General features: G+C 46.9%; 1 protein-coding gene across 1 annotated transcript in view; it reads right to left on the bottom strand.

Moving 5' to 3' along the window:
* Positions 1 to 2,991: 2,991 nt before the first annotated feature.
* The window catches only part of SPAG9 (sperm associated antigen 9), a 2,727,931-nt gene continuing 2,703,536 nt past the window's right edge, over positions 2,992 to 27,386 (bottom strand). Inside the window, exon 30 of the mRNA XM_069654919.1 lies at positions 2,992 to 5,621. Within this exon, the coding sequence (XP_069511020.1) occupies positions 5,506 to 5,621 (116 nt within the window). The 3' untranslated portion in view covers positions 2,992 to 5,505. The remainder of the gene's footprint in view (positions 5,622 to 27,386) is intronic.

Here is a 27,386-nt window from a genome sequence, read left to right as displayed (position 1 = left end):
GCAGATATTTAAACTCAAGGCTTTAGTACTGAAATATATTTTCGAATGGTCCTCTGTAGGTGAGGAAGATGAGTGGTTCCTTATCTGGATAATTGAATGGGATAATCTTCCCATACAGTCACCAGCTTGTTCTGGATGTTCTTCCTCCGTGAGAAAATCCACATCTTCTATTTTATGTGAAGTGTTTTGGATTTAATACACCTTGGCAAGACTGGCTTCTGTACCTGTTGCCTGGCAACTGTGACCTTTGCTCTTCCCTGTGCTTCACTTTCTTTCAATAGTAATCGTATATTTTCTACTGCTTGGGCAAGGGTTAACAGTCTGAAAGATTTACGTTCTTTGTGGGAGGGTAATGGAGTCATTCTCCCGATCATGTATAGGTCTGTCCTATTTTAAATCATCAACACAACACAATTAATGTCTGTGGCCTTGACAGCATGAGGAAATGAAGCATCTTCGGTGTCGTGTGTCTGTGTAATGTCCATGACAAATGTTGGCTGTGTACAGATTCAATTAGTGACTCTTCTAACAGTGTGCGCTGTTTGGTGTATTCTCATGCATCTTGAATGCACTTGGTTCCTTGCTGTGCATGTTTGGGTATGCAATGCTCCTGTCTCTGTATCCTTAAGGGATTTAGTCACCAGAAATGTCACTGTAAGTCTTTCGGCACCATGTCTTTCAGCACAAGCCTTTCAATGATATGTATTTCAGAGCTCTTCCACACAGATGTTTTGGTGTCGTGTTTACAGGCTTTCTGCGCTTACACGTATTTGGATGAGGTGGCAATGTTGGAGGAAACATTTTGGACACCATCTTTTTTTATCTGGACCTTTTTGTGGGTTCCCTCCGAGATGGGATGTGACTTGGCAGGAGTGGTGTTTGTAGCCTGTCTTGGCCTGGTGTGCTTAACCACACTTCTAGCCAGTGTGCTTATTCCAGTTTTTCTTTCAAGGTGGGTTTCTCCGTGACCCTGTTCCTTACTGCTGAATTTGTAAGTAACACTTCCAGCATCCAAGGCATAGGTTGTTTTAAGCATTTTAGGTTTCAATTTCTTGCCGGTTTGGAAAGTGCCTCCCCATGATCTTATGGGAAACATCGGTTGAGCACCTTGTCTGTACCAATCGAGGAGAACCTTGCATTACAGCAATGGTGACTTTCAAAGACTGTCTTTTCCATGCAGGCTAGTCACACTTGGGGCCTCATTACACGGTAGGCGGTAATGAGGTGCTATTAGCACCTTGGTCCATGCCGGTAAAATACCGGCACCGCCTTCGAGGAAAGGGGCATTACCGCTCTATTCCAAGGTTGGCGGGGCGGTAATTCCCCCTTCCCCCATTGCCCTTCCTCATTCCCATTTTTGCCCGATAGGGCTCTATGGGAATGGGGAAGGTGCTAATTACGGTACCGCAAATTGCGGTACCGTAATTAGCACCCTGGTCCCTTTGCGGGTTGGTTTTTAACGCCTGCTAAACAGCAGCCGTTAAAGTACCAACCCGCAAAGGGACCTCATAGTAAGGCCGTAAGGGTTAACGGTCACCGGTACCATTACCGGTGACCGTTAACCATAACCGCCTTTCGTTTGGAAAGTGCCTCCCCATGATCTTATGGGAAACATCGGTTGAGCACCTTGTCTGTACCAATCGAGGAGAACCTTGCATTACAGCAATGGTGACTTTCAAAGACTGTCTTTTCCATGCAGGCTAGTCACACTTGGGGCCTCATTACACGGTAGGCGGTAATGAGGTGCTATTAGCACCTTGGTCCATGCCGGTAAAATACCGGCACCGCCTTCGAGGAAAGGGGCATTACCGCCCTATTCCAAGGTTGGCGGGGCGGTAATTCCCCCTTCCCCCATTGCCCTTCCTCATTCCCATTTTTGCCCGATAGGGCTCTATGGGAATGGGGAAGGTGCTAATAACGGTACCGCAAATTGCGGTACCGTAATTAGCACCCTGGTCCCTTTGCGGGTTGGTTTTTAACGCCTGCTAAACAGCAGCCGTTAAAGTACCAACCCGCAAAGGGACCTCATAGTAAGGCCGTAAGGGTTAACGGTCACCGGTACCATTACCGGTGACCGTTAACCCTAACCGCCTTTCGTGTAATGAGGCCCATGGCATAGTAGACCACATACTGGCAAAACTAGTTTACCTACATTATCCATACGACCTGATCTCTCTGGGATGTCACCTAAATTCTACAGTCTGTCTGTTTTAAAGCACCAACAATGTTAAGTTGATGTTTTCATTGGTCTCTAGGCATCTAATCATCAACTTTGGGGAGATTTGTGGGTAGTGTGTATACATAATACAGGTGTAATGTTCTAGTCTTAGGAATGCCCCATCAATGACTAATTTTCTACCTTAGTAAACAAGCAGCAATACTTTTGAGGAATCCCTAGATGACAGACCATTCATAACATGTGAATCTGAATCAGGCTGACAAACCCTAAAAATAATTCTGCACTGATTAGTTGGTCTGTGTTTTGGTGCAAGATAAAGTCTCCCTCAATTTGACTCTTTTCATTAGTTCTAGTAGATCAGTACATGTTTTTATTTATTCAGCTCGGGTTGAAGTTTGTGACAACACTCCTGCAGTTGTCCAAAACCAAGGTTTTGCTTGAAAGTCCAAGGGCAGTGACACAGGGTTGGCAATTTGGGGTAGATGGTGAGAGGAAGACAGCATAGTTAACTGTGCAGTCCAGCATAGAGAAGTGGAAGTCAAATTACAGCTATTAAGGAACACTATTGACAACCTAAAATACACAACACAATACTAATCAGGTTCCATATACATCTTTATGTATATATATGTAATGTACATACCTACATATGAAACCAAAGGTGGATTCAATAACAAATAAATACGGAAACATCTGAAAAAACAGATGAAATGTTCAATTCAGAAAAAGCATGTGGCATGTTAACTGTCAGCAACGTCTAACACTGCATCACTTCTGGACGACAAAGACAAGTAAAATTCAATGCAATGGTGCACTGTAGGAATTGTTTTATTCACAATGGAGAACTTTCCACATATCTGCGACGTGTTTTTAAATAGTACTTTTAACTCCTAAGCAACATTTGGGCCAAAGTGTCAACTAAATTGAATTAAAAAAAGTATATAGCACAAAACAAGGTTAAAATATGACCAAGATTCTAAAAAGTGTTGAACAAAAAGGAAAATGTTTGGTTTATACATATTAGTTAGTGGAAGCATAAATATGATTGCTTTATTTAAAAAATGCAAAAACCCATCAGAATAATCTTAAAATTCAAGAACGGGTTCAGGTAATGCAACATTTTTTTAAATGTAATTATTCTATCCAACAAAGAAGCAGTAATATAAAGGAAGCAAAACACATTTAATTTGTGCATAGCTCACATCTTTAGCAACAACACAATGGCATTAGAATCGCCAGTACAGTAAATAGTCCTAATAAATGCCTCTTAGAATGTCTATATTAAAATAATCTCTCTACTGGCTATGTGCACATATGTGTAAACGTAGGAAGGCATTGAATGGCACAATCCACAGAGTATGTGTTAACAATCCTACATTTTTGTGTTAAAACACACAATTACATCAAGCTGTATGCACTTTCCTTAAAATATGAAAGTTTTCATGCTTGAAGAAATCACCAAATTTAACCTGGGTTACAGAATATTATGAAATGCATACATCCAGTCTTATTATTACAGTAATTCTTTGAGAATGGGATTACCTAACATGAATACAAATTGTATAAAAACTGCATATTTTATTTAAGGATTGTGATGGCAATTAATGAGTTGCCTTAAAATATACAAAATACAATTTCACAAAGCATATAGTATAAATTAACAGAATTAATCTGACTCATCTCCATTTTATCATACATAATTTAACACATCGAGCACATTTACCAGCTAATTAAATCATTTTCCAATTCATTATTTTTCAATTAAAACTGCATTTTTAGGAGTCACAGAAGCTGTGTCAAAAGGATGTAAAATGATGCAAGGCTGCATGCATGTATGTAACCTATACTTACTAAGCCACACCTTTGGCCCAGTGGAAGGCAATAATTGAAATATGCTTCATGTATCAAGCACATATTCATGATAGTTGTTTTTTTAAAGGGACACATTTAGGTGCACTGTGTTGGACTAGCATGAATTTATATGAACTGCAGTTTAATCCTGGCTTCAAAAAGGATTTCAAAGGCCCACACTGGTGTAACATCAATGGTCAGTAAATGTACACAGACTGTGTGCTCCAGTTCTTTTTGCACATCAAGATGTGGCACTGGAAGGTTGATTTGCAAAGCAAAATGACGAAGAAAAAGGAACATCTAATACCTTCAATAGTGGCCAAGCACTGCCAAAACAGAAGGCACAATTTAGCTAATGCTCAAGTAGTGCAGCAGAAATATGCTCCCTATTCTTGTACATAATACAATTTTAAGACTGTACATACTACTCATGGGCATTTTTCCCAAAGAATATATTTACATACCTGTTCTATATCTTAAATTTATCCATTGCATTTTCACTGAACCAATGTACATAAACTACACACTGAGCCTTCCGTTATTGTATTCTTTGCAATAAAATACTTAACAAGTCGTGCATCTAGAGATAAAAATCGAACTTGCTCAAAAGCGGGAGAAAATGTGATTCTCTTTGGTTAAAGGTAACACATACAATTCAGGATTAAAAACCCTCTAAATCAAACAATGTTCTTTACAGAGCTTTGTACATAAATGCAAAACATTAAATAAAAATATATCAGACTATGAAATTTCTGCTGAAAAAGAGTCATGGTTTTTGTGGAAATAACCCAACTAATGTCATTATATGTAGTGTACAAAAATCTGATATGCTGTGGTCATGAAAAATACATAAATATATATATGAATATAACTTTGGGGTCATTTACATTCTTTTTAAAAACATGGAATGGTGTTTACATTATTAACAAGATAGTGATGTTATGCAGTCAGTTGTGATAAACCTTACAGTGATGTACCCACATTGCTTAAGTTTGGTTTGGGCACACCACAACATAAACAATTAACATGGTACAAAATCAAATTTAAAACTGTACAATTTACATGAGAAATGCACTGCTACAAATCAAGGTTATGCGATATGGATGCCATTAGTAATGATATCAGGAAGTTAAGGAAGTTCCAAATTCAACTTCAATAATGTTTGAAAAAATAGATCTATACCTAAAAGTGTTAACTGGCAGAATAAGCTAAATGTATATATAAAGGATATAAATAAATGCAAATGAAATACTTTTATGTTTTCTTCATAACATATTATAATTATAAACCAATGGCAGGATACACGTGAAATTAAACAGCACAGTCTAATTCCTATTTTAAGATACTGTGCAATATGAATGATTCCATGGCAAAGAAATTCCTCAAAAATGAATATTTCAACATTATAAAGTCGAATAATTCAACACGTCCTTAACCAAAATGTTGAGGAAAATTGATATTCTGCTCTTGATTGATTATTCACTGCAAGATAAGACTTGCCACACTATCAAGTGACTTCGTTCAGCTTTGGTTGCTGAAGGCTCAATATTTAATGCTCCATCAAATAGTTCGGAATCTCCACTTTCATCACCTAATAAACACAAAATATTTTCTGTTACTCTATTTACATAGTAAAATGTAAACCTGGTAATGGAAGTGAAACTTCATGCATCCAAACATTAAAAACAGGGACACAGCGTTAGTCAAGGTTCTTGTACATATTTAGCATTTTCTCGGGAACACCACCAAGTTTATAACGTGCTTAACCAATGTTAACCTGACCTCTATAATATACTGTTGTGATACATTGTAAGTATACAGAGAACATCCTAGTACTTTGCTGCTAAGCAGTACGTTTTCATCCTTTGAAAAACTATTAAAAAAATGCTCACACTGGCGGAAAAGGTCTTATTCCTCTTGTTACATTAAATCCTTCCTCCCACTGATGGCTTAACTAAAAATATCCTTCAGGTGCAACTATGGCTTTGGAAATATTTACAGGCACATGGCAAATGATGCAGCTCTTTGTGGGCTCCACTGGTGCCCATGGCACTGGGTGCAACTATGTTGGGGGGAAAAAATAGAGGCTTCGGAAACCCATTACCCCAGTTACTCCCATTTTCACCCGCCCACAGCTGCTGAAGAACTGCAATAGCTTACAATCATTCTGCCAAGGTGTAGGTCGGGAGGTCGTTGAGTAAGCTTTGGGAGGAAAGACTAATCCATTTTAAAAGGACATAACCAAATTTAAGTAATTTGTTTTCTAATGGATTTCTTTCTCCCCCAATTTTCAAGTCCCCCAAAGCAGTAGGAAATCCATAGATGGGATAAGAGTGACGAACCATCACCTACCATGAAACCCTGGAGCATTGCATGTCCAAATTGGCCATCTTGACTGGATAAGGAATCCATGCTGCAGTGTTTGGAAAATATGTGTACCAAAGCCCACATCGTCGTTCGAAAGAGTTACACAACATGGGCACTTCTCTGCAATGCAGAAGTAGAAACAGGGCCTCTGGCAAAGGAGCCCAGAGACCCGGAGGTGCCCTCATATTGGCCATATGGAAAAACTACTTACCTTCAATGTTCTTTCTATATATTATTCTCCCACAGATTCCTCATCTTACTAGATCATCCCCTCAGCATCAGATGATCGGAAAAACAATTTAACGGGGTGTAATGCGGCTCAATGTCGTCTCCTTGACCTCTGCATGCCTCGAACATGCCACCCCCTTACTCTGGACGGGGCATCAGTGAACACATATATACCATACACTACGCCCCATATCTCAGTTCGCCATATTTTTTTCAATATCTTTGCCAGTGCTCAACAACCGATGAAATCGAATCCCGTACATGGACTTTTTGGGTCAAGAACAGATAAGTAAGACTAATGGCCTTGACAATTATTTCGGTTTTTGTGTTTTTTTTTTCTGACAGATCAACTAACAGCACTCAAGCACAATAAGAGAAAGAAAGACAAGTTCATAAAAGAGAATGCTAAATATGTTTCCCTAGGGGGACAGGTAGCGAGGGTGGTGAAGAATTTGTGTGAGAAGAATCCATTGAAAGAACATTAACAGCAAGTAATTGCTTCTTCAATGGATCGAATTCTCCCACAGATTCCTCACCTTGATAAGACTCCCAAAGTAGTATTCGCAACGCGCAGTGAGGTAGAAATTTACACCAAGAGACTCTGCAACACTGCACTGCCAAAGCAGACATCTCTTTTCCACACCAGGTCCAAACTATAGCACAGAGAAGGTGTGCAGCAAAGCCCAGGTTGTGGCATGACATATTTTCCTAACTGATACGCCCCACTTTAAGGCAGATGATGCAGCTACACGCCTGTTAGAGTGAGACTGTAAGCCCGGCATCACTTCCTTCCAGCATATGGAGCCTCTACTCTTCCTTGGATGGCAGAGGTGGTGATATGAAAACCGGTAATGAAACTCCAACATCACTTTTGGTAGGAACTTGGGTCGTACCATCATCAAAACTTTCCCCTTGACAAACTCCAGGAACGGTGGCTTGCACAAAAGTGCTTGGAGTTCATTAACAAGTCTTGTTGACTTGATGGCCACCAAAAAAGAGGTCTTTAACTTGTGGAAGCTAATATGTATTAAATGCAATGACTCAAATGGAGCCGCCATCAAGAAGCAAAGAACTAATTTCAGATCCCAACATGAGACAACAAATGGTGTTGGAGGGATCTTATTTACAAGGCCCTTTAAAAACTGAGCCACAATAGGGCTGGAAAATAAAGAGCCAGCGATCTCTTGAATAGGGACAAGACCTTAAATGTGTTAACTGTGCCTATTTGCCTTCCCAACCTAGCCAGGGATAACAGAAATCCCATGACTGTGGAGGTAGGGCAAGACACAGGGTCTGCACCTCTGTCCTTACACCATGCCGCAAACTTTCTTTATAAGCAAGCACAGACATGGTGGAAGGGTTGTGCACAGCCAGCAGCACATCCAAAACCTCATCTCATCATTCAGGTCCCAAAATTCAGACCGCAACCTCTCAAGAGCCAATCATGCAGGTTGAGGGACTCTAGATTTGGGTGAAGCACCAGATCTGATTGGGATGAGAGGTCCAGGCTTCGAGGAAGCCAGTGAGGCGGGCAAAAGGTCAACCCCAGAAAGCCTGGGTACCACGTTCTTCTCATCCAATCCGGGGAGATTAAGATCAGGTAGGCTCGGAACCTCCTCAAACTCCTGAGGACCCACGGGATGACTGGGATCAATGGAAATGCATAGTGGAGTTGCAGACCCTCTCCACTAAGAACAGATCTCCCAATGCCCCCCACTCCCCACCTGGTGGCAATTGCATTTTGCATTGTCCTTAGTCTCAAACATGTCCACTGGTGGGGTTCCGCAAAGGGAGAAGATCTCTGCAATTACTCCTGGGCAGATCTGCTTATCTTGAGAGACCATGCTCTGCCTGCTCAGAGCATCCGCCAACCCATTCTCCGTCCCTGCCAGATGGGCTGCAGAGAATATCTTGTTCTTCAGTGGCCAGAGCCAAAGCTTCCCTGCACAGGGGCAATGACCACCTCCACCCCCCGTTTGTTGAGGTAATGCAAGGTCACTGTGTTGTCCGTCAGGACTAGGACATTTTTCCCTGAGAGAAAAGGCGCAAAGGCGGTCAGGGCTAGCTGGACTGCTTGCAGCTCCAGCCGATTGATGTGCCAGCAACATTCTACCTGGGATCAAAGACGGCAGACCTGAAGATCCCCTCAGTAACCACCCCAGCCTTTCAGAGAAGCGTTCGTTATCACTTGGGGCTCCGGTCAAAGTGCCCAAAATAGTTCCCCCACCATCATGCTCTCTCTATTGGCTCACCAAGAGAGGTTGTTAGCTACTGCCCTTGATATCATAAGGGCTGATATCCTGCTCTATACATTTATACTTTAGTTGGATCAAGAACGGGTCCTGCCTATTTAGGATACGAGCAGCGATGGTTAAATATTTAAGGAATTAATTTCCCCTCTATACAGTACCTTTACAAGAATCTCAAAGAATGATATAGAACGACAGACACAGTATATTGATTTGACTATTTCACTCAATACACAAGCAAGCAAGAGGAAGCAGTCGAAGAAGCCTTCCTCACAATCTGCCGGATCCCTAGGGGCCTGATACTCCGAGTGGCTGTGTCTCCGCTCTTAGTCAAAGCACAGAGGTGCCTGGGGCATGTATCCGTAAGACTGTGATGGGTAGATGTATTCCCAACGAGACCAGAAGCCTACACTGTAGGATCTGCTGCAAGAGGAGAGGCGGCTGGGATCATCCTGCAAATCCCATTCAAGGGTCGAAAGCACTGGCGGGCTCTGGGCGTGATCCAAGATGGCCGTCGGTCTGGCAGGTTCCGCCACTTGCCTCTCTGCCATTTTTAAGCCTTTTGCCACACCCTGGGCGGGAGAGTGCGGATGCCCTGAGCCAAGAGAGGCCTCAGACACGGGAGGATACAGCCTTATGGCCGGTAGTCATAACGCCCTGACTCACAACCTCGGAGCGAGCTCCGGTAGGCTGGACGCCCTTGCACCTGTGCTGGTAGCCGTGTTGGATTGCGCTGAGGACAGACTCTTGGAGGTGGCGCTCGACGATCTATTACCCCCTGGGGTAGAAGAAGAGGACAAACTTGTTCACCCCTTCCAAGGACAGCCTAAGGGGGCCTCTGAGACTCTCAGCTTGGGACCCGGTACTCAGAACGGCCTCAGGTCTGTCCCTGGAGCACTCGGAAGAGCCCCTGGGCCCCTCGGCTTGGGAGCCGGTAGCCTTAGTGGCCTTGGGCCTGCCAGAACCTGAGATCGAGGAACCCCGATCCATGGGAATCCCGGGGAAGGAGTCGCTGCGCTGTGGAGCTGTGCTGAACAGAGGGCCTACCTTGTCTTGACGAGAGGTCATGGGGACGAAGTCCTGAAGGTGTGTTGGAGAAGTGTGGGAGATTTCCCTCCACTGCGACAACCCATTCTTCAATGCCCTGTATCCGAGAGCACTGCAAGCCGAACAGCTGTCCCAGCTGTGGTCAGTGTTAGAAAAGATTTCTCTTGAAGGCACCTTTCCTTCCATCTTTATGGAACCCCCAAACTTTTTGCTTTTATTTTTTAATCCGACCTGTACTTTTTGCAGTTCATTGAAGCCTTAAGCTTCACTGCACTGGCTTTTGCTCATATGTCCTGGGCAAACTGACATGTCCTTCAGGCTGTCAGTACTGGGAAACATGGTTTCCCTTAGTCGTGTTACTGTGTTAGTACCTTTGGTTACTTTTGTATCACTTGTGGTAACTTTGTATCATTTTACAACGCAGCATACACTGCAGTACAATGGGGTACATTTTTGTTTTGCCGTAGACTAACACTCAGAGGATTTTTGGTTACTCTAGGTGTGCTAAAAGGATAAGCTGGTGGCAGCAGTGACACTTTCCCACTTTTTGGGAATTTTCATTTTAGCCTTACTGCGTTTACCGCGTTTGGCTACTAACTGTGGCTACTGGTCAAATATGCACATGCCACGAGATTTTTCACTTGTCCTTTTGCCATCTTGTTCTTTAGCCTTCTTCCTGGCCTGAGAGGCCAGGAAAATCCTTAAAAGGACTTTCAGTGCCTGGGAAAGCGTAAGCGTTTGGCGTGCTACTGGAGGGCTATGTGTGTTTGCAAGCAGGATGTGGGCTGGAATTGTCTGGTCACAATCCACAAACTGATTTCAGTGTGTCTGAGTGTTTTGCATGAATGTTTCCGCCAGTGGTCCTGATTGGACCACTTCTGGTGTGTGTGTGTGAGGACTAGTCCTGCTATTGGCTAGTGGGAGTTTCAGCTCCTATCTGGCTTTTAGGGTACAAAGAGAACCCCTGCACACATTCTTGAGAGATCCTGGAGAAACCTGAAGTAGACAAGTATCCTGTCCAGCTTTAAGATCCTCAAAGAAACCAGAGACCTGACTGAATGAGGACTGGCAACCAACTTCTGCTGTTGTCCTGGGGCAGCCCTGTCATGCTTGTGATCTTTAGCAGTCCTGCGAAGGAGCTGCGATCCTTGGAGTGGAGGGGCCATCCATTCCTGACGTCTGCTCAGTGCCCTGCCAAAGGAAGCCTTTGGAAGTGGCCTGAATCGTCCTGTGGCTGACCAGCTTTGATTTTGGGATACCATGCTGCCGGTGTCACCATTCCGTGTTTCGGCATGAAACCTGGGGTATCCTCAGCTGGTCCGCCGAGGCTAACATTTGCAAAATTTCGGCATCCTAGCATCGAGGCGACCCAAGATAGGAAGGAAAGTCTGACCACGGATGCAGTAGTGCTTGCAAAAAGCAGGGGGGGGGTAGCTCACGAAGCCGCCTTGCTGATAGTCTGCCATGGCCTTGGCTCCAATGGCGTGGATGTTTGCTGGCAAAGGCTTATTCTGCCCTTCGTACGCCTCCTTGATGGTCATAACCATCCACCCTGCTATAGAAGCCTTGGATGCTGGACAGCTGGATTTGAACCTGCAAATGTGATGAATAGTGCATCCGATTTACGGATGCCAATAGTCCTGTTCAGATAAAATCGTAGGTAACCGGCTTGATGTCTGCGGACGCCATGGGCTTGAATGGTTTGTGTGCCAGGGCGCCAAGCACCACATTATGGTCCCAGACTGGATGTGGCAGTTTGATAGGTGGGTATAGTGTGAAAAAGCAGGTTCCAGGCTCTTTAAATTCACTTCATGTAAGTTTATTTCCAGCTTAATGGTTACAGTTCCACATGAAGACTTTAAGGACATAAGTATAGACAAACACTGGCTCCCATCACCCAGGGTCAGCCAGCAGTAACTGTCACTGAAAAGAACACTCACTAAGAAGATTCTATCATCCACACACAAACATTCCACACGACATCATCAGCTACATCACCACAGACAGGCACAATACAACATATAGCCTGGTTAGACCTACCAGGTGTCTCTTAACCACCGGATTGGAGAATGAGAAAATATTGTCACAAGAATTTTTGTCAGCCCCTATGGCAGCTAGATACATCCGGCATGTGTCCACCTGCACTCCTGAATGAGCCAGATGCACTGAGAAGGATAGAGCATGGTCCAGCGAGCATTTTAATGGATCAATCTTCTTTGATTCTGCCCAGTGACAAAACCTCGTCCATTTGCTCTTGTATTGACTCTTGGTGAAGCCAATTCTAGCCCCCTGTATGATAGCCAGGTTATCCCGTGACAGGTGAAAATGCTTCAGGGCAACCTGTTCAGGAACCAAGCTGTGAGGGCTAACGTCTGCGGAGCAGGGTGAACCACTGTGCCCCCTGTTTGGAGAGTAAGTGGACTGGGCCCATCGGGAGGTGTTCTGGGGGCTAAACCGACATACAGAGGAGTTCCTAGAACCAGGGTCTCGCGGGCCACCATTGTGCTACCAAGATGACCCAGAGGCTCCGAGACTTCCTGATCCTGCAAATGACATTGTGAACCAAAAGAGTGGGGGGGAAAGGCGTACGCTTACATGTTGTTCCACGGGATCTGTAATGCATCGCCCGACGAGCCCCTGCCCTGCCCTAGCCATGAGGCAAACTGAGGGCATCTCTTGTTGGAACTGGTGGCAAAGAGGTCCACCTGAGGGTGGCCCCACTGCCGAAGAGCCCCTGGAGGACATCTTCGTTCAACTGCCACTCTTAATTGTCCATCCCAAATCTGCTGATTCTGTCCGCCTCCAGGTTGGCTTCCCCAGGAACATGGACCGCTGACAAGTGGATGTTGTTAGACAGTGCTCACTCCTAGATGTCTATCGAAAGCCTGCAGAGAGGCAGGGACCTGGGACCGCCCTGCTTGTTGATGTAGTACATGCAGGTGGAACTGTGTCTGTATGCAGACCAATTTGCGGGTGATTATGGGGAGTAAGGCCTTGAGAGCAAGCCAGATGGCCATCATCTCGAGCCAATTGATGTGCTCCAGCTGCTCCTGATGAGTGCAGATTCCATGGACGCTGTGGTTGTCAATGGTAGGCCCCCATCCTTCTGGGGACAAGTCTGTGGTCATGGTGACCTGCTGTAAGCGCTGCCAGAAGGACCTGCCCACCAGCAAGTTGGTGTCTGTATCCCACTAGACCAGATCCTGGTGGAGATGCTGTGGTGTGCCGACTGGCTCCGCCTGGGAACCCTTCTCCTGATTCCAGGAAGCTGAAAAATTACGCTGCAGCCTCCTCATCTTGAGTCTCGTATGCAGTACAGCAAGGAGACATTCCACCATTATTCCCAGCAGGTGCTGATACCACCAGGCTGAGGTTAATGTTCTGCTGAGGTAGTGCCTTGTAGCCCTTTTGATTGCAGCGATCTTGTCCGCTGAAGGAAAGATCCTCCCAGTCCTCGTATCCCATATAAGACCCAGAAATGCCAGAGTCTGAGGGGGCAGCAGCTGGGATTTTTTGAGATTGATAGAAAACCTCAGATCGTATGGGGTATGCATGAGGGGGGTAGCTGTGTGACGTACTGCCTACCGGAGACTCCACCCTGACTAGCCAGTCATCGAGGTATGGATAAATGTGGTGGCCTTGTGCCCCGAGTAGAGCTGCCACTGTGTTGGCTATATTGCATTGCCTGCACCCATGCTATGTTCATTCTTTTCTTCTAGGTTCCCTGGTCAATGCCTCTATTTTTTGGCATTTTTGTTATCCATGGTTGCTTGCTTACAATTTACTACCTGCATCCCTGTTGTGTTTTCCTTACTTCTAGGGTCCCTAAGTGATCATTTGGTTCTTTTCATTTTGTTTCTACATTGTTGCTTGATTACATTGTACTGCCTGCATCCCTTCTGTCTCCATTCCTTACTTCTAGGTTCCATTGGCAATTGACTTTGTCAATGTATTGCATATCATTTTTCTGTCCTTTGTTTGCCCCTTCTCCTTCTGTGTCCCCCCGCACCAGTGTTTCCCCCCTGCCTGATTGCTCCCTAGATCACCCTCCCTCCACTCTCCACTCACTCTCCCTTCTTCCCCACACTCTTCCATCTGCACCCTCTATGGTTCTCTCTGTCTCACCTCTGCACCCTCTATGGTGCTCTCTGTCTCACCTATCTTCTCTTACTGCTTTTCTATTGTCTATCCTATCCTTCTCACCAAGTCTGGCAGGAAGAAGTTCAAAAGGGATATCCTGATCTCCAACCTAGGCCTCCCTATTTCTGATGGTACGATGTCCTTTCGTCGCGGGATGTTTTTTCGCAGTGTTTTTTACCACGAATTTCTTTTTGAAAAAACCCATCGAATTGTTTAGAAAATGGGGGGGTTGGGGGGTGGGCACACCCCCCCAAATAAAAAAAATCTGATGGGTTATTTCGAGAGAAAAAAAAGTCATGGTAAAAACCCCCGCGAAAAAACATCCCGCGATGAAATGACATGGAACCTTTCTGATACCTACACTAGTGCTTTCACCAGACATACCCTTACCAACCTAATTGTCATTCTCTCTCCAGGCCTATGGACCCCACATATGGTGTCTGCTCTTTCACCTTTTTCCCCTTCACCCATTAATGGTGGCACCCGATGGGAGGCCCTCCTGGCCCCCTTCCACTCCTCCAAGACAATCATTAATGTTTAACTAAACAGCACTGTCTTGGTCCAAGGGCCTCAGGCCAACCTCCTTTTTGATACACGCTTCCTGCACCTTATCAACTTCCTTTCTTCTCCTGCTGTCCCTTCATTCCCTCCTCTGCCACCTCTACATCTGCCTCTGCTGCTACTCCAGACACCCTGTTGCCTCTTTCCTCTGCCACCCCTTTGGCACCCACCTCCTCCTCCTTGGCTACCTTGCCCTCTCCTCCTCCCTCTTCTTCCCATTCTCGGGCACCTACAACTCTTCCGCAGGGCGTACCTCTGACCTGTACCCCTCCGCGGAAGTCCTTCAAAGGAGGCAACCTGCTCCACATTGCTACTCTCAACTCTCTCCACCCGAGGCCATGGTTTTTTTTAATAACACATTTTATTGCATTTTCGTCCCATAATACAAAGACGTACAATACACAACCGTATAACTTTGCATACAAATGACGGAGCAGTGTGAGCAGGTGCTGCATGGATATGTACATATATAGAAACACAGATTAAGATACAGATAGAATTGAAATAAAAATAAACATAAAAACAACAACAACTGGCACTTTCTTGACTGTCTCATTCAAGTGGTAACAGGTGACGACATTATATTCTGTGGTCGCGGCAAGGTTATGCACCAAGGTCTGTTAACTTGTTCTGTACGTGGCTTACAGTGTCTGTTCCCATTTCTCTCAGATTTTGTCTGCCTTGCCCGGGCAGCCTCTTGCTTGGTAGACTCGGCGTTCCATTAGGATGATAGCATCTACGTCTGATATCCATCAATCATATTTTGGAGTTGTTTCCGAGCCCCACATTTGCGCAATGTTTCTTTTGGCTATTCCTGTGGATGTTGAGAGTAGCAGCTTTTCGAAAGCGAGACATGTCTCCTTCTTCCTCAATTCCCAGGAGAAGGAGTTTGGGGTATGTTGGGATTGGTCTGCATATGGCCCTTGAGAGTCGTTCACTACATTTATGCCAGAAGTGTTGTATTCGTGTACATTGCCATAGGATGTGGTAGAAGGTTCCTTCCTCTTGTTTGCAGCATAGGCATTTGGGATCGGTCATTTTGCCCCAGTTGTAGAATGCTACACAGGGATAATATATTCTGTGAAGTATTTTCAGCTGGATGAGCCTGATTCTTGCCGAGATTGCGGTGTCCCTAGGATACATCAGGGTCGAGATCCATTCTTCAGGTAATATTGGGCCCAGGTCCCTTTCCCATTTCGTTACAGGCTCAACAGCTCCTTCGTGGCAAATGAGGAAATAGCATTATATATGGTAGAAGTGACCTTGTTTTTCACACTGTAACTATGTTTCTTTCTATGGGCGTACACTCCGGCATGTCCAACAGTTGGGCTCTTTGTTCGGTAAGTGCGTGTTGTAGTTGTCCATAGTGGTAGTTTTCGGTGGTTGGTAGATCGTATGTTGTCGAGATCTCGGCGAACTGAATAATCTGATTGTTCGCTTATATTTTCTGGATGGTTTGTATACCGGCTGCTACCCAGTTTGGCCATTTCGGGAGGTTACTGAGACCTTTAAGGTGGGCATTATTCCAGATGGGTTGGATTGGAGTGATTTTATTATCCCAGCCTATGTGTTTATGCACTTCCTTCCATACTTGGGCTGTATGCGCTACTATCGTGCATTCGGGAGGGCGGTTCTGTCGGTTGTAGAGGCTTTCAATCGGGGACACGTCGTGTCTTGAAGCTATTTCGGCCCTTATATGGGGGGTATTGGGTTACCATGTAATATATCGTTTACCGTCGCCATTTGGGTCACCCAGTAATAGACTTGGATGTTCGGGAGCCCTATTCCCCCCTCCCAGATTGAACGTTGGAGGGTTTTGAGAACTATCCTCGGGTGTTTCCCACCCCACAGGAGTTTGCGTGTTGATCTATATATTTTACGGAATTCTGCAGTGGGGATGTGGAGAGGGGCGTTTTGGAGGATGTACAAGAACCGGGGTAGGGCCAGCATCTTGAAGAGCGCTGCCCTGCCTAACAATGTCAGTGGTAGTGCTTCCCAGTGGGCTACATCTTGTGCGTATCTTTTAGTTAATGGATGCAGGTTCTGAGTCACGTAGCTATCCAGCCTATTTGCAATTAGGATGCTTAGGTAATGAAACCGTGTGGTTTCGATATGGTTTGGTAATCCAAGTGTCGGTATGCAGTCCACTCCTTTCACCGGAAAGAGCACAGATTTAGCCCAGTTCACCCTGAGGCCGCTAAAGGTTCCATAGTTTACCAGTATTTGAGTGACTATAGGGCAGGAGATCGCCGGATCACCCAGGTAAACTAGGAGGTCAACTGCGTAAAAGGATATCTTGTCCTCCCATTCTGAGTTCCATCGAAAGCCGGTCCACGTGGTTGTGCCCCGCAGGATGACGGCTGGCGGTTCTATTATTAATGCGAACAACATTGCCGATAGTGGGCATCCTTGCCTGGTGCCTTTCCCCAGTTGAATGTTGCGCGAGGGCCATCCATTCACTCCTACCTCTGCTAGCGGATTGTTGTAAAGGAGTTGTACCCACTTTATAAATGGTTCCCCGAATTGCATCTTTCGCATTATTGCCCATAACGCCTCCCAGTAAACTGAATCAAAGGCTTTTTCGAAGTCTATGGCTAATAGTGCCAGCGATTGTTGTAGGGCGGGTGCTCTCTCCAGCGCCAGGTGCAGCCTGCGAATGTTCATTCTTGTTGACCTGAGGCATGAAGCCACATTGATCCGGGTGGATCAATGCTGTGATGACCGTTTGTAGTCTATTAGCTTGGCTAGTATTTTAGCTTCACTGTTGATTAGCGATATGGGCCTGTAGGAGCTGCATTCATCTGGGGGTTTGTCCTTTTTGGGGATCACTATAATGGTGGCCTTGCAGAGGTCTGACGGGAGCTCGCCCTTTGTTAGGGAATGCTCAAACATGTTGAGCAGATGGGTGGATATGTCTAGGTGGTTTAGTTTTTTACAGATGTCAAGTGGGAAGCCATTGGGACCTGGGGTCTTGCCTGTTTGGAGTTGGGTGATGGCTGCTGATATTTTGTCTGCTGTTATTTTATTATCCAACATACTGGCCTGCTCCGTGGTGAGTGTTGGGAGATCGATACTGTCCAGTATGGTGCTTGCTGCTGCGTCAGCGGGGGGTTTATAGAGATCTTCGAAGAAATCAGCAAAGCATTCTGCTATCCCTGCATCGGAGGAGACTAGTTCTGTACTCAATGTCCTGATGCACTTCCCCTGCCGTTGCCCTTCATCGCGCCTTTCCAACCATGCAAGCATTTTGCCCGCTTTGCCCCCCGTTTCGTACAGGCGTGCCTTCATGGCGATGTGTGCCTTTTTGGCGCAGTCGAGTGATAAGTTATGCAACTTTTTCTGTGCCAGTGTAAGGGCTCTGTTCGTCTCGGGGGTGTCACTGGCGATGTGTTCTAATTCTCTGGACACAACGTCTCTTTCGGCTTCGATCTGTTCACGCTGTGCCTTTTTTTTGCCGACGTCCACGAGATGATTTCGCCACGTAGAACTGGTTTGTATGCTTCCCATAGTATATTAGGGTCACCCACCGAGTTTGCATTTAGTCCAAAGTAGTTGGAGGTGGCAGCCTCTATCTTCTCTTGAAAGTCTGGGAACCCTAGGTAGTAGGAGTTCAGTCTCCATGTGGGAGGAGGTTGTGGCCTCTCTGTTTCTAATTCAAGTAATAGTGGGGAGTGATTGGAGATTCCTCGTGGGAGGAAGGATGCGGTGCATGCTGTATTAATGTTCTGATGTGGTAGGAAGAAGTAGTCTATTCTGGACATTAAGGCGTGTACTCCAGAGTGGAAGGAGTATTCTCGATCGTTGCTGTGTAGGTCTCACCACGCATCACGCAGTCCCAGTGCAGACACGAAGGCGGCCAGTTTGGTGGTGGTGGCAGGGTTTCTGGCTCTCAGGTGTGTGCTGTCTAGGGCATTGTTCATGACTTGGTTGAAGTCCCCACCTATTACCTATATGTCTGCGGAGTTTGCCATCAGGATGGGAGTAATATCGGTTAACAGAGTGTTAAGAGGGCTGGAGGGGAGTACACTGCCATGAGCGCCAGGGTCTGGTTCCAGAGCTTTGCCTGCAGTTGTACATAGCAACCTCATCTATCCTGCGTTATATGCGTGGTCTCCAGTGGAAGCCTTTTATGAATCAGTATAAGCAACCCTCTCGCTCCCGTGGAGAAACCGGCATGTACCGATGTGCGGTAGTTGGATCTTTGGAAGAATTTGCATGCATTAACTGCAAGATGCATTTCAGTCAGGAAGACTATGTCCGGGGAGTGCCTGTTTATTTGTTGCACTACTAGTGTTCTTTTGATACTGGATCCCAGCCCATTCACGTTCCATGTCATTAGCGTTAGACGTTTTTTGGTTGAAGCAGTCTCAGGTGCCATCAGTTGTTTGGAGCTTAAGTTAACATGTGTGTTTCATAGGCTGTATTTGCACTGATTTCACAGCGTTTGCCCAGTAAATTGTGCTCACAGTGCCATTGTATGCTAAACATTGAATATAAACGTCATCACCAACTCCCCCTCCCCATACTCCACCCCCAACTGAAGCATCTGTCGGCCCAACATAAACTTTCAAACAGTTAAACTTTGTCGCACATATGCCCGTCCTGTGTTAGCCGGGTACTGCCGTTCGGATATAGCTTAGGGTCGGGCAGTATAACACCACTTTATGGTGCTTCGGATACGCTTCCTTGTCTGGGGGAGGCGGCTGTTCGGTTGGCCTCCAGCCGTGCTGTGCATTGCACCTAAATATGCCATGTGAAGCGTGGTCTTCTTTGCATTTTATTTGCACTAATTTAGTCGTCTTGAGCAATGTTGCAACCTACTATGCGACTTCTTGCTGCAGATTCTCCATTTGTTGTTGCTGCTGCAGATCCAGGTCTAGTCGCCGCTCAGGGGGTGGTCTGTTGCGTTCCCCTCTCTTCATCCCTTCGGAGCTCCAATCTCCATCTATATGTCTTTCGGCCCAGCTCCACGCTTCCTTAGGATCTGTGAAATGCACTGTAGTGTTCTTGTGGAATATTTTGAGCTGGGCAGGGAAGATTAGCCATATTTAACTCCCATTGATTGCAGGCGTTTCTTGAGCGGGTCAAAGGATTGGCGTGCTTTCTGTACTTCACTGGTAAAGTCAGGGAAGAAGGCGATTTTTGATCCATTATACTTGACTGTCCCTTTTGATCTTGCCAGCTGTAGTATTGTGTCTCTATCCCTATGTTAGGGAGAATTCTCTGTTAAGGCTAATTTCCAAAACCTAGCGAGTCCCCCAGCAGCTTTGCTGGATTTCTGGGGTTTATTTTTTTCTCCTGCTAAGAGTGAGACTCTTTTTGTCCCACTCTTGGGCACGATTTGAGAATGTCCTTTCACTGTAAATGTGTTTTATGGGCTATGGGGTCTTTTACATAGGGCTTCATGTGTTTTTGGTATGTGTGTTACACAGCACCCTAAGTGCAGTAACACAGGGGTGTCATAGTGAGCCCCAAACATAGACTCCATACCCTGGGGCTGACTACTGTCTCCCAGGGCATGTAAAGTCATCATTGGCTTTACTAGTCTCAAATTGTGAACAGAACCAGTACAAACCATCATATTGTGGAAGTACTGGTAGGGGTAATTCGATTGCCCCTGGGTCTGTTTTCCAAGGGGGAAATGTCCAGTCCCCCCTTGTCGAGTTTCTGGCTGGTGGCAGTGGATACCACGCGAAATATTCCACCGGAATATTCCCTATGGTATTTTCCCATTCATTTTAAACGCACTACTTTTTGGTGCAATGTTAAAGATACCGCTGGGTTATCTATTTAATATTTATTCCCCAGTTGGGTCTTTTTGCCAGGACTCAGTTTTAAAATGGCGTTTGTATTCGCCTCTGAAACTCCAACCCAAGTCGAGCGCTTTGTTCCACTTTTTGGCGGGCTTCTCCACAGAAGCCCTCCAAATGGTGCCACTCTGTCTGGGGTCTACAGGATGTGTGGGAGGGGGATTAGGCACCCTGGACTGAGTTGCCTTGGCAACTCAAGTTGCACTCTTGTGTGATTGGCCCAGTGGTGAGCCGCCCGGCTCACCACTTAGCATGTTTGAGTGACAGCTAGGCTGTTGAATGGGGGTTTTTCTGCATAAAAGCAGGGCTTTGGGGACTGGAACTTCAGAAGTCGCCACAGGACCTAAAGAATCCGAAGAGGGGAGAAGCTGAGCCATCTACAAGGACGACACCAGCGGTGGAGCCCTGCTGTACGAACTCAACACTTCCCCGACGACAGAGGAGATCTTCTTCCAGGAGAGTCTTCTTCCCTTTGAGCTGGTGGGACCAACCAGTTTGCCTTTTTCCGCCTTCCTGGATCGTCTCGTGGTCGAATCGCCTGTGCCAAGCACCCCGACGTCCGGATAGCCACGCTTCACCACTTCCGCGAATAAAAGGGTCGTACCTTTTAACCGGGAAACTCTGCGGCTGGTTTCTTCCCTGGCAGTGCAACGACCTCCAGCTTTCGTCCACGTCGAGATCTTCTCTTCCCCCTGGAGGAAGCCCTGACTTGCACCCGCTGCCAGGAACAACTGCCCCCGCTGGAGCTTCCTCACCATTTCAGGTACCGTGTCCCGCCTGGACTCCCCTGCAACAGATTGTCCAAGGTGTCACTTAAATCCTTGACTATCCTGGGGTGACCTCGGACCTGCTAACTTTACCTTTCTGAACTGATCCAAGCTCTTTTGACTTTTCTGCAAAGACTTTGAGTGCATTTCCACTGTGTGATCTTGGGCGCATTCCGCCTTGCTCTCTCCAAGAGTGGGCCTGGCCTATGAACCTTTTGCTATACAGTAGACCCTACCTTTCTTGACTTGCTGTGGTTTCTTAAAAGTGTTGGTACTGTGTTATTTTCCTATTCAGCCTTTTCTCTCCCTTTTTAATCAAATTATCGGAGTGCCATCTACGGTTATGCGCTCACCTCTGTTTTGCTAAATAAGTGGTGTCTTAACCTAGACTTGTCGAATAATTAACTAGGGAGGTGTATATACTTATAGTGACTGTGTTTGAACTTGCTTGACATATTAGTGCCAGTGTATTTTTAAGTGTGTTTTTAAATAAATAATTATATACTTTTATACCAAAGCTCTGGTCAGTGTTTGCTTGTGCTACTATATTTTTAGCCCTATTGTCTATACTCTATATACTGCCTAACTCTTCTTGAGAGAAGTCTGACTGCTCAGCCACAGCTACCAGGTAAATCTGGGTGGTGCACACTGCTACCAATTGGGTTTACTGCTTACTCCTGTGGTCTTAAACTTTTTTCAGTGTTCCCTAAAGGAACTGCACAGGTTTCTGCCTAACACCCTATGATTTAGGAATCTTGCGATGACTGTGCGCGGCGGCGCTCCTGGTGTGACTTTGCCGGTTGGGTTGCGGTGGGCCTGCTCAATGGAGAAAAACTTGGAGAAGGACTGTGGCGTCATGTGTCTGCAAGCCATTCCTCAAGGAACAGTTCCATGCAGGCCCCTTCTGCCTTCTCGGGGAGGCCAAGAATGCGAATGTTGTTTCGCCTAGACCTGCCCTCACCGTCTTCCACTCTCGATTCCAGAAGTTTAATACATGCTAACATACCGGACATATTGTGGTTCACCCCTCGTAGGTTGTCTTCGGTTTCCGAGATTCGTGCCTCCGCTTTCCCCGTACGCGAGGTCAGCTTTTGCAGATCATGTCTTAGTAGGGACACGTCCGCGCCGATATTGTCCATCTTTTTCTCCATTGAAGTTCTAGAGCTGGCAATGGCACTCATGTTTCTGAGGGAGATATCTTCCTCCATGCAGTCTGTTTCGGGTAGTGGCAGCCGCTCGGGGGAGCGAGTCAATGGTGTGGTTGCATATTGCTCAATTCTGCTTTGTGTGGACGTTTTCCTGGGCTTATCTTTCCCCATTTCCGGGTGCTTGATATGGTGGCTTTGGAGATTCGTGCCTTCCCTGAAGGGGGAAGACGGTGACAGAGTGGGTAGGCAGATGTTTCTGGGGGGGCCGGTGATGAATACACTATGCTTTGGTGCGGTATGGACGGTGGTCACGTAGATCCGCGTCAGATATGTCTGTAATGTTCCATTTACGCCTTACAGCTAGGATGACCACAGGACGTAAGGTTTCGCTTGGGGATGCGTTAGATATGAACTTGCGCGTATTATTGTTCTAGTTAACGTGATTGTCGCATTTTTGGTCGGAGATACAATGCGATTCCCACTATGGGCGCAGGGCTAAGTTTCTGATTAGTTGTTTGTGATGACGGATTGCATCGGGAGGATCCGTGTCGGTGTGTCTCCAATATGCATTGAGCTCCGTTCTGTGCTTCATAGCGAGGGGGGTGGGGAGCAGCTGCCTTCGCCGCAATGTGCCTTTGTTATGAGCTGTAACAGTCTATTTGAGGCCGTAGCGTGCGGTTGTTTGTGCGGTCTCCTGCTATGGCACACCTGCTTGGTATGGACAATATGCTGAGGATTGTCTGGGTGCCTATGGCTGATGTGTGCGCGTAGTATTGCAATGTGCTGTTATTGTTGGACTGATGCCAGAGTTTCGGGCATTCACACCTTCCCCCTAGGGGCCTGTACCTCCCATTTGGGACCTGGGGAGGGCCCATTGTTTGTCTTACACCATCAGCGGTGTGCTTCTTTTCCCGACTCTTGGGTCAGTGACACCGTGCCCGCCCCCCGTTACAGAAGGGTTCATCTGTAACAGTAGGTTCACTGTCTCATGCGGGAACAATAGCGGGGGTGGGAAATGCCTTGTCTCTTAGTCACCGGCATCCCAATTCCCGCTACCCTCCACTCCTTACCGCTGTGGACCTCTGACTGCGGGGCAACAGGAGCGCTGCTTCAGGATCAATGGGGCCGCAGCAGGCGCACTACGCCTTCCGGAGCGCTCGGGATCTCGTTGCAGATCTTGGTGATTTGTTGGTCCATTCCTGGCGCAGCAGCAACGCCACTGGAGCGGGCTGCGGCTGCCCTGTCGCCTTATCCGGCGCAAGAGGAAGTATGCTGGTGGGGAGCTGCACGTATCGCACCCGCCACAGAGACCAGATGGTGCCCCCATCACTGATCCCCCTGGCTGGTATCAGCGCCGAAGGGTCGTTCCCTTCGTCTGTTACATGTGCATACATGTCCATATTGACCATTCTGAGAGCTGGATGCTGCACAGCGGCAGCTTATCTTTAGGTTACAGATAAGTGACCCACGCCGCGCCACAGCGTAGTCCGTAGGATTTAGATCAGGAGACACGCTTTGGTCGTTCACGGCAGTATCCTGTGCCTTTTCCGGGACGGAGATGCAGCACTCGAATTTACTTGCGTCCAGTAATTTATTCTACATCGTCCGATGACCAGGACGGCGAGTGGGAAGGAGAACTGCGCGGTGGACGTCGGTTCGGTACGCGGGCGCCCGCGCCAGCCCCGCTTCGGGAGGCAGCTCCAGGGTGTGCCACGCGCCCCACGTGTCTCAAGCGCTGCAGTACCTCTGGGATCGGGTTTCACCAGGCAAGCGGCCTGGCACCACAACAGGAGGCCCCGCTCTGTATTGGGAGAGGTATGGGGAGGCCGGGCTACGCTCTCGCTCAGTTTGCATCCAATTTTGTCTCCGTCGATGCCTTCAGGCTGGATCGGGTCGCCTCGCTGCGGGGCTCAAGCCGCCAGTGGTCGCCTGCTTTCGCGCTTTGACCTGCTCAGCACTTTCTTCACTTGGCCTCAGTGCCAAGCGAGCAGGCGCAGCCACAGGCGCCCACGGCTGTGTCGCTTCAGTTCTCCCGCGTCGCTCCTCTCCGCTCCACAGACGCGGTGGCCATTTTGGGCTTACACAGTCCACGAACGCCTTTTCCTTTTGCAGAGATTATCTCACCGTCTGTGCTCTGGTTCAGTCTGCCAGTGCAGCGCTCTGTCCCAGCAAGGTTCCGCCACCCGTGGGTGTCATTTTTTTTTGATAACTGCCCAATTTCACAGGATAAAAACAGGATTTAGCTGGCAGCCCCGGGAGTTCAGAGGAATCACGTCCTCATCGTACGCTCGCTGGCCACGCCCCCCCTGAGGCCATGGTTGATGGAACAACGTTCCTTTCATCAGGTAGCCCCTCAGGGACCACCATTTAAGGTCTTGAGTCACCCGACTGGAACCTGCAGATGATTTAACGTGTGTCCCTGAAACTACGACAACTGGCAACGAAGTAGCTATTGAAACAACCTCATGCCTAGCTGAGCCTCAGGGACCACCAGAATGCCATGAGACTGAGCAGAAGCAGGAAGGTTGGAATTGGAGGACATGCATCATTTGAGAGATGTTCGCCACTCAGTCCCTGGCCGTAAAAACTCTTTGCAGGCGTGTGTCCAAGACGGCCCGATGAAAGCCCAAGCTATGAAGTAGGCTGCATGTGCGGCACAAATATGCCGACATCTGGTCTGGGGAGTGTTAGGCAGAATCCTGTGCAGTGCCCTTAGGGACCACTACACACAATTAAGACTACAGGTGGCAATACAAGTTTACCTTTGGTACAAGCCCATAATACTAAGTTATAGTGGTAGCAGTAGCAGAGCAGCCAGGCATATCTCAAGAGTATATGAGCAGTAGCTGAGATTACACAAAGGGACCACAATTACTGTGACTCAAGCAAACACTGACTCAAGTTTTCAGGTAAAAAATATAAGTACATTTATTTTTAAACCATCAGTTATAAACACAACACCTCTATTAAACTTTAAACAAAACCACACGTTAAATATACTACAACTAACCAATTCACTTTGTACAGTATGTCTCAAGGTAAGTAGCCTGTGTTTGAATGAACCGGTGTTGTGAGCAAAACACGATACCGTGGATACATTGCGATAACTTTTTGACAGTTCCGTCTACTCAATAAACGTGTATCCGTGACATGAAATGCTACCGGGGCAAAAGCACACTTAGCACCTGAGATACCCAGAGGGAGATGGAGGCAAAAATCACAGACAATATTTAGGTTAGGCAGACAGTATCGAGAAACACTCAGAAACAGGAGTTCAAAAGTCAAAGTGACACCGGAGACCTGTGCCGAAGATCACACCGTTAGACAGTTCACGATTCAGCGTAGCCCAAAAGTACTTGGATATTGTCAATGTTCGGAAGCAAAAGTTACAAGAAGGAGGGAAGACAAGGACGAGCCTTGAGGATGAAGAAAAAGGGATTCACCCAGTTTCCTCGAGTAGAACACAGTACCTTATTCCAACGATGCGGTCGGTGCCCTGGCAGTTGTTCCTGTTGGTTTCCCGCAGACCCACGATTCCTGGAACTTCGTTGTGAAGGAGGACGTCTGTAGGGGGTCTGCACCACAACCACACAGGGATGAAGCCGGCAGCAGCGACAACGAAAAAGGTGTGCTCCTTAAAAACAGGAGAGGCTCAGCAGGTGGCTATCCGGACCACTACAGCAGCGTGCAGCGATTTTGACCACAGCAGAGATCTCTGGCTGAAGATGAGCTGGTTATCCCCACCAGGCTCAAGGGAAGAAGACTCCGGACTGGATCTCTTCTTAGTCGTTGAAGGGAAGATAGCTCAGGACTGCAGCAGGGCTTCACCGGGATGGGGTAGTTGCAGCAGCCGTCGTTCTCTCCGCTTCTCTTCGGTTCCTTGTAGTTCCAGAGGCGACTCTGACTTCTAGCCCAAGAGACCTGTCTTTTATGCGCAAAACCCCCATTCACACAGCCTGGCTGTCAATCACGCAGCAGGGGGGTTGTCCAGCCGGGACAACCACCTCAGCAAGCATGGCAAAGTGCGACTTGGGTTTCCTAGGATACCCTGTGCAGGGGGTGACTACAACCCTTCCCCACATTTAGTCTACCTAGACACCCAGGCGCCAAGAGGAGGGCTTCTCTGCAGAAGCCCGCCAAAAGACGGTGAACAAAGAAGGCAAACCTAGTTTTCCGCGCAAAGTAAAACACAAGAAGGACTTTAACAAAAAGAAATGGCGAATAAACCCAACCGGAGCCAAAAGAAAGACGATTTGGTCAAGCGGGTTTATGTTCGAGGCTAATATAATAGCCAAGAACAGTACCACGTTTATCTAATATAATCGCGGTAGAAAAGTTAGGGTAGATACCACTGCCACCAGCCAAGTCTAAATGTTAAAAGAGCGAAACAATGCTCAGGGAGGTATTGCCATTGACTTTATATAGTCACATTTACCACAGATCCAGTACACCCCATCTTACATGGAGTATTGGAAAGGGTTAACTACTATCCCTTTTTATATGTGCCTCTTGGAGCATTGTTTCGCTCTCTTAACATTAAGACTTGGCTGGTGGCAGTGGTACCTACCCTACCTTTTCTACCACGGTTATATTATATAACGTGGTAATGTTTTAGGCTAATATAGTAGCCTCGAACATGAAACCTGCTTGACCATATTGGTTTTAATGTGGCTCCGGTTGGGTTTTATCACCATTTCTTTTTGTTAAAGTCCTTCTTGTGTTTAACTTTGAGTGGCAAACCAGGTTTGCCTTCTTTGTTCACTGTCATTTGGTGGGCTTTTCCAGAGAAGCCCTCCTTCTGGCGCCTGGGTGTCTAGGTGGGCTGAATGTGAGGGAGGGGTGTAGTCATCCTCTGCACAGGGTCTTCTTGGAGACCCAAGTCACACTTTGTGTTCATTGGCTGGGGTGGTTGTCCGGGCTGGAAAACCCCCCTGCTGAATGATTGACAGCCAGGCTGTGTGAATGGGGGATTTTGGCATAAAAGGCAGTACTCTTGGGCTAGAAGTCCGAGTCGCCACTGGAACTGCAGGGAACCGAAG

Source organism: Ambystoma mexicanum, chromosome 3q, assembly GCF_040938575.1.
Source record: "Ambystoma mexicanum isolate Mex_15411 chromosome 3q, UKY_AmexF1_1, whole genome shotgun sequence".
In the NCBI taxonomy this organism is placed as follows: Eukaryota; Metazoa; Chordata; class Amphibia; order Caudata; family Ambystomatidae; genus Ambystoma; species Ambystoma mexicanum.
Note: the sequence above shows the minus strand (reverse complement) of the source record. Positions and strands in the feature narration are given on the sequence as shown.